Source organism: Cherax quadricarinatus, chromosome 1 (genome assembly GCF_038502225.1).
Source record: "Cherax quadricarinatus isolate ZL_2023a chromosome 1, ASM3850222v1, whole genome shotgun sequence".
Lineage (NCBI taxonomy): Eukaryota > Metazoa > Arthropoda > Malacostraca > Decapoda > Parastacidae > Cherax > Cherax quadricarinatus.
Window position 1 is genome coordinate 102,252,723 of NC_091292.1, and position 8,570 is coordinate 102,261,292.

The window sequence follows — 8,570 nt, forward strand, 5'->3', positions numbered from 1 at the left end:
TGAAAAAAGTTAATAAATTCGTAAGGCAGGAACGTCCCTTTGTAAAACCATGCTGAGATTCGTTGATTAATTTATGTTTTTCAAGGTGGCTACGAACTGCCTCGGCAATTATTGATTCCATAAATTTTCCCACTATGGAGGTTAGGCTTATTGGTCTATAGTTCGAAGCTAAGGACCTGTCACCTGTGGCTCTATTTCTACAACTAAGAACACTCCTCTCCAGCGCTATTCTTCGCCTGTCCCGTCTTCCCCGCTCATCCCATTGGGAGCTTACCTGAACTTGTTCGTTTGTCGTTGAATTTCATCTGGTGGTTGATAGAGCTCCTGGAGAGCGAAACGTTGCCACAATAAAAATGTCGCATTAGTTGTACATGTGTCCTTTTACCTAACACTTCCACATGGTCTATTGTAAACTTACTCAGCAGGGGAAGCATGGGTAGTATTTAGAAGGACCTGCCTTGCATGGGCCAGTAGGCCTGCTGCCGTGTTCCTCCACTCTTATGTTTGTAGATGAATGGTTCAAAGAACCGACATGTTGTTAAATTAGACACATGTGCAACTCTTGGGTATCTTTATTGAGGAAACGTTTCGCCACACAGTGGCTTCATCAGTCCATACATAGGAGAAACTTGAAGAACAGGAGGAAAATGAGGTAATCAGTCCCTCAACCTTGAGACGATGTGGTCAGTCCATCAATCTTGAATTCAAGATTGATGGACTGACCACATCGTCTCAAAGTTGAGGGACATGGCCTTGGATGCACTGGAAGAAAATCAGAATGCAGATGTAATATACACAGACTTTGCAAAAGCATTTGACAAATGCGATCATGGCGTAATAGCCCATAAAATACGTGCTAAAGGAATAACTGGGAAAGTGGGGAGATGGATCTTCAACTTCCTAACAAATCGAACACAAAGAGTAGTGATCAACAGAGTTAAATCGGAGGCTGCCATAGTGAAGAGCTCTGTTCCACAAGGCACAGTACTCGCCCCCATCTTATTCCTTATCCTCATATCAGACATAAACAGAGATATACGCCACAGCACCGTATCATCCTTTGCGGATGATACTAGGATCTGCATGAGGCTGTCATCTGCTGAGGACGCGGTTAATCTCCAAGAAGATATAAACAAAGTTTTCCAATGGGCAACGGTAAACAATATGATATTCAATGAGGACAAATTCCAACTACTCCGTTATGGAAAACTGGAGGAGATAATAACTAGAACAGAGTATACTACTGACTCCGGCCATACAATAGAGCGGAAAAATAATGTAAGGGACCTGGGAGTAGTAATGTCTGAGGATCTCACTTTCAAGGATCACAACAGTGCCACGATCGCACGTGCAAAGAAAATGATAGGATGGATAATGAGAACTTTCAAAACGAGAGATGCCAAGCCCATGATGATCCTTTTCAAATCACTTGTTCTCTCTAGGCTGGAATACTGCTGTACATTAACATCTCCATTCAAAGCAGGTGAAATCGCAGATCTAGAGAGTGTACAGAGATCCTTTACTGCACGTATAAGTTCTGTCAAGCACCTTAACTACTGGGAACGCTTGGAAGCACTTGACTTGTACTCGTTGGAATGCAGGAGGGAGAGATATATCATAATCTACACTTGGAAAATCTTGGAAGGAATGGTCCCAAATCTGCACACAGAAATCACTCCCTACGAAAGTAAAAGACTGGGCAGGCGATGCAAAATGCCCCCAATAAAAAGTAGGGGCGCCATTGGTACACTAAGGGAAAACACCATAAGTGTCCGGGGCCCAAAACTGTTTAACAGCCTCCCATCAAGCATTAGGGGAATTGCCAATAAACCCCTGGCTGCCTTCAAGAGAGAGCTGGACAGATACCTAAAGTCAGTGCCGAATCAGCCGGGCTGTGGCTCGTACGTTGGACTGCGTGCGGCCAGCAGTAACAGCCTAAAAGGACACAAGTGCAACTAATGTGACATTTATTGTGGCAACGTTTCGCTCTCCAGGAGCTTTATCAAGCTTGATGAAGCTCCTGGAGAGCGAAACATTGCCACAATAAATGTCACATTAGTTGCACTTGTGTCCTTTTACTTTACATATTGTCGGTAATTCTACCAACTTTATTACAGTAACAGCCTAGTTGATCAGGCCCTGATCCATCGGGAGGCCTGGTCATGGACCGGGCCGCGGGGGCGTTGATCCCCGGAATAACCTCCAGGTAACCTCATTCTCCTCCTGTTCTTCAAGTTTCTCCTATGTATGGACTGATGAAGCCACTGTGTGGCGAAACGTTTCCTCAATAAAGATACCCAAGAGTTGCACATGTGTCTAATTTAACAACACTCTTATGTTCTTAAGAACATTGGAGAACTGCGGTAGGCCTACCGGACCATGCTAGGCAGGTCCACCTCATACCTACCCACACCCCACCCCTAATACCTATCCAACCTATTTTCAAAGCTACCCACAGTTTCCGCTTCAACAACGCTGCTGTTGCGAGTTTTGTTCCACTCTTCCACAACTATTGCCAAACCAGTGCTTGCCAATATATCCTTCCTAACAAACTATGACAGGAAAACCAGCTTGCATGATAGCTATGTTTGTTAACTACAACTCTTCCTGTGGCCTTGTAATTATTAATTGGTTGAATTTACCGTAAATTACATTTCATTTGGTCACATAACTGGGTATTGTAGATGATTGGTTCAAAGAACCGACATGTTATAATCTTGTATATGTGTCTAATTTAATAACTGGGTATACTGGGAACTGGTATTGTTTACTGAGTAACAATTTTTTTTAAGGACTGACGTGTGATTGCGTCATATCTTATAATTGCGTCATAGTAAGGCACCAGCCGAGTCTCTGTTGCGCAATACTTCTAGTCTTGCTATTTCGCCTCTAGTGTTTTAATTACAGTGACTTTTTGTAATAGAATAATATGATTTTTAATATGTGAGTTATTTTATGAACACTCAGTTTTCTGCCGAGCAAAAGAATTTATCATTAATACATAAAAAAAATCGCCATATTGAAATCATTTCGGTAATTATACACAATATATATTGATAATTACTTAAATTCCATCTCGGAGAATTCAGTAGCGGAAGCAATGACAAATGTGGGTAGCAACAAAAAATGATATTCCACGGTAATCATGAAATAAAAAAAAAGTGATGGAAATTGCGTAGGTGGCATCTTAAGGAGGAAATATAAAGTGAGTGAGGGAGACAGCTGCAGCATTGTGTCAGCCACCAACCACACTGCAACACCTGTGTGATATCATGGGTAAGTTTCTGGTACTCTTCTGTATTTATATCGTAGTTTATATGAACCAATGACAGACACGACCGAGAATATATATATACACCGACGAAGGATATACACGGGCCAAGGATATATAACTGACTCACGGAATCATAATGACACGTAATGGTGTTTACAAGGACATGTACACGGACTGTAGATACTACTGATATATTACTACAGTGACAAGAATATATGGGGGACGGGGGTGGATAGGTAAAATACGTGCAACAATTGACATATACCCCGAGGTCTCTTCCTATTTAACCCCTATTTTTAGGAATTATTCTAGACCGGTGGACTGTATGACCTTGGGTTTAGCGCTTAGTTCTGGTGGGGAAAAAAAACTATGGATCCTCGTTAACTTGGATTTTTTTTCTGGGGAGGGAAAGAAAGTATGCATAGTCGCCCTTCAGTGCCGCTACTCGGGAATTTGTCATCCACCAAACCCACGTTTAAGATTTTTTCAAATCGCTACGTTGTCTAACCCTTGCGGTTTAGCGCTTCTGATAATAATAATCGCTACAGTGTACAATCAGACAGCCCTTGTGATGCCCTTAGCTCTAAAACTTTAGTAAAATACCTCTCCCCCTTGCAATTTAACTTTGCATAATACCAAAAATCTTAAGTCTTTATGCTAATATGCTTGTTGAAATATTTTCTTTAACGTTAGTATAGACTTGAGAGTAGCTCGTACAAACTAAACTTTACAGGCCTTGGTTTATACAAAGTTATTTATTAACACTTCCAGTCTCCTTTCTTGCACAACAATCCTACGGGTTTAGTGCTCCCCCTTGATTATAATAATTTGCACAATAAATGATGTTAAAAATTCACCAGTTACTATTACTAACATGACAAACACCACCTAACCACTTATATCTACCAACCTAGTAAAGTTTACCTTCCATAAACGCTTTTTGCAATACTTTTGCAACAGGTATTTTTATTGGGAATACTTGCCTAGATGTTTGAAAATCTTGCTCCTAAGGATTCACAAATATTACCCGTCTTCAACTTTTTTTTTCTTTACAATCGCTAAGTATTTAAATATTTAATTACTAATAACACTATTGGAAAATTGTTCGCATCTACAAATGACTTTTGTTCTAGTCACCATATTAGACTTTTTCTTTCAGACTGCGCACCACAGCTAACTTCTAATAAAACTTTCAAGACTAGTTTCAACAAACCCCTGGAAATGGCCTCTACATCCTTGGACACCACAATACCACAGCCTCAAGTGAATAATTTCACTAAGCTTGGTAATACGTGGCCTAGTTGACTCGACCAGGAACATCCATGGTGCACCAAACATCAAGATGGAGGCCATGTATCTGTCTCTACTGATGGAGGCCATGTATCTGTCTCTCCTAATACACTCGACCAACCAAGCGAAGCCAGGTAAGATTTTTGTCTGTCTTTTAAAGGAAACAAAATGCATAAATAACTGCTTTTGTAGTTTAATAGCTTTAATGCAGACATTAGAAATTCGTGATTGCCATCTGCTGAAGTAGTTTTAACCGGTTTTTTTCTTTCTTCAGTGAATGTTTGTCACTGTTGGGCGACCTACACTCTGTACGTGACTGGTCATCATCGTCTTCAGGTTACTTCAGCGGTGTTGGAACTTCTGAAGTTAGCATCAAAGAGCGAGCAGCCTTAAATGCTTCACTTTGCGATGATGACAGTGATGATGACAGTTGCTGGGGCGAGGATGAATGGCCCTTGGCTCGTCCTCTGCCTCTTCCTGAGTGGGGATGTGAACGTCCAGAAGTTAACTTCAGTTGTCTCCAGGAATATCAAAGATTTCTGGAGCGGGTTACCTATCACCTGCACCGTGCACTCTCGTCTCTACCCTATGACACTATTTCAAACTTTATCACGTAAGTTTTAGCCTTGTGAAGGGTATTGCCACCTGATATATTCTTGCCTGGCACGCACCTTGAATTATAATTTACACTATCTACGTAGCTGACTTGAAAGGGTTTACATCTTATGAATGTCCAAATTTTTTTTTTTTTCCCCCTTTGCTCTTCATATCTTTACAAATTAACAGGTTGCTGAGTTCCCATGTCTAAAAAAAAAAAAAAAATCAGGGCCGGGCGGGGGGAGGGAAGGAGCAATGTGTACCGCATTAGTATTCTTGAAAGGTAACCTACCAAATGCATTTTAACTGATTTGGTGTATATCTTATAAGAACCACTTTCCGTATGTCTGGGGGAAAAAATAATTCTTAGTTAGGAAAATGTCCCTAGCCACATACGATACTTCGCTGTTTAATAACATTACCTGTTAAATAATCTCCAAGCTTCCCTAAAAGGCCTTCTATACTACTATACGGGGAGGAGGGTTATGGACACGGGTTGTCAGTCAGGTACACAGCAGTAGCTGACATGTCTAATCAAATGAGACGTACTGTTACGGGCCATTACAGGTACAAGAGGCTCCACACATTTAAGACTACAGCGAAACTGTTGGTGACTTATTACACATTAAGATTTTTTAATAGCAATGTATTTATATTAACTTCCTTTTGTATATCTGAAGTTTCTCGTAAAATTATAAATATTACACAAGGCACGAACTTTAGAACGTATGATTCTTGTTAGACACGGTTCTTGGTTTGGCACGTAGGTAAACGGTCTGTTTGCTAGAAATCAAACTCATGATTCCCTATAATACCTTAATTTATTCCTCTATATTTCAGCTTTGCTAAGAAGTACTTGAATTGTAGAGAAGACTACCCAGAGCTACTGGAATTCTACCGTGACTATGACCCGCCTCTCCTAACAGGCAGATACACTTGTGTGGGCCTCGCCACAGACCTTGCCACAAGGCTCTCTGTTCTTGAAGCACACTATCCCGGCCTGAAGGATGCTACTTACCCTGTAAGTCTTGGCTAAATATTCTAAATTCAATGTCTCTCCTTTTTTTTTTTTTTTTTTTTTTTTTTTTTTTTTTTTTTTTTTTTTTTTTTTTTTTGGGGGGGGGGGGGGGGGAGGGGAATGTATTTAAGCTTATTCATACGGGAGTACTGAACCCTGTCTTCCTAGGGAGATGAATGCGAGGTATATTCCAGGAAGACGAGGGTCAAGGACTACAATTTAAATCCAGGGAACCTCCCTGGCATAAAGGAACCTCCCTTCAGTAGTGATAAATCTATATCCTTTGATCCTAAGTACCTAATGAGAAACCACGGAAAGGAATATGATTTATATAGTTCGTGTAACTTTTTTTTTTATATTTGAAACCTTCTTTATGGTTTCAGGTTTCCTGCGAAGAGGAGGTTCAGAACTTGGAGTGGTATGGAGCCCTGAAGGAGCCTCCAGTGAACAAGTGTGTAAAGGAGCACGTGTTGCTATGCGTGAGGATCCGTGTTGGGGGTCGTGCTGGGGTACTGCTCTTCGACCCCGGCTACCACGTTGGGGAACCCATCACTGTCATGGAGGACGGTTTACCACCTCAATCAGGCATCCTTAAGGGCTGTACAACGCGCACGGATGTTCGCCGAACCTTCCAATATAACTTCTGGTCTGAAAATCCATCTTTCGTGGCTTGGCATGTGGTAGAAGAAAGAGAAGGGATAACAAAGCAAATTAAAAGTTTGATCCACGTTTCCAGGCCCTTCCTTTCTGGTTTAGACATTGCCGAACGTCGAAATCTTCTAGAGCCATTCAAGTCTCTGTTGGGACGAGACTGTAAAGGGAACCTAATCTGCGGCCTCTACTTACCCCTGAGGGTGCAGCACACTACAGTAACATTCTTCTACAAAGTTGAGGGATCAATGAGACATTTCAAACAGCCATTGAGTTATTTCTTGGATGATGTCAGGAAGGATGAAATAGAAGAGGCTGTTGGTACAGTAGCGGCAGGAGTAGGTAGAGGAGTGTGTGACCTGCGAAGTACCTTGGTAACTTTGGCTCGTCTGATGCACGATGAAGGCCTAGTGAAGCAGGTGCTGGAACTGAACTCCGCCATAGAAGAGATAAACCAAGAATAATCTAGAATACGCCGGTATCTGTTCGGAACACTTAACATTAGCCTCTGGAAGGCTGGTTATTATGGTATTTTAAGACTACATGTTTTAATCATTGCATATTTTTCAAAATTGAGTTCTTTTTAGACATTTAAATAAATTTTTAAATAAAAATCTAACCATTTTTTATTGATACCAAGATTTTCAATATTTTTGGACTCCGGTAAACATTTTGGTAATTTAAACCTCTTTCAAAGGAACTGACTACCATACTTGAATAACACTTGGTTACAAGGAGTTTCATCTTTATTATGCACTACGGCCACATCCTGTGGACACTCGAACCCATGTAATGGGGTCTAGCGACTAAGCCCTAACATTCTTTACCCCCGGCCGGGATTGAACCCGCGGTCATAGTCTCAAAACTCCAGCCCGTCGCTGGTCTAGTGGCTAACGCGACGGGCTGGAGTTTTGAGTCTATGACCGCGGGTTCAATTCAAATTCAAAGTTAATTCTCTATAAGGATTACAATGCAGAGTTTACAGAAATTTGGTTATTGTTTGGGTTATATGTAGTAAAATTGCGATTACAGAGTGTACCACTAGAACGCTTAGCATGGCTAGGCATTTCGGGCATACTTAGTTTTATTCTTAATTGTAAAATATTACAAATTATGAGAAGTTGGTATTATGGCTAAGTGACTAAATACTAGTTTGTGAGTTTAGCAATGTGAATGCTTTTTTTGGCACAGAACATAGTTTCAGTATTGGAGTATCGCAGGATTCATTATTTAAAGACTGAGATTAATATTTCTGTTTATGGTCAAATGAGTGAGTGAGTGTAAGTGTGAACCACCAGGTGGTATTCGTGTAGTTAGTTGACAGGGTGTATCAGGGAGATAAGATGTTTTCTAATGGTAGTTTCGAAGGTGATGAATGTGTCTGCAGTTCTAGAGTTCTCAGGTAGGGTATTCCAGATTTTAGGGCCTTTGACATGCATTGAATTTTTGTAAAGGTTTAGTCGGACACGGGGAATGTCAGATGTTTGTGTCTGGTGTTATGCCTGTGGGTTCTGTCACAACTATCAAGAAAGTGTTTTAGGTCAAGGTTGATATTGGAGTTTAAGGTCCTGTAGATGTAGATTGCATAGTAGTAAGTGTGGATGTACTGAACTGGGAGCAAGTTTAGATCTATGAAGAGTGGGGGGGGGGTGTTGCCAGGGATGGGATTTAGTGATTATTCTTACTGCAGCTTTTTGTTGGGTTATTATTGGCTTTAGGTGTGTTGCTGCAGTTGATCCC

At 41.0% G+C, this 8,570-nt stretch overlaps 1 protein-coding gene across 1 annotated transcript; it reads left to right on the forward strand.

The window, feature by feature from the left end:
- The first annotated feature begins 4,616 nt into the window (after nucleotides 1-4,616).
- LOC128685791 (uncharacterized) lies at nucleotides 4,617-7,444 on the forward strand. Its single transcript, XM_053772452.2, has 4 exons — nucleotides 4,617-4,654; nucleotides 4,839-5,177; nucleotides 6,002-6,182; nucleotides 6,563-7,444. Exons 1-4 carry the CDS (start codon nucleotides 4,617-4,619, stop codon nucleotides 7,292-7,294), a joined length of 1,290 nt encoding a protein of 429 aa, XP_053628427.2. The 3' UTR covers nucleotides 7,295-7,444.
- Nucleotides 7,445-8,570: the final 1,126 nt, after the last annotated feature.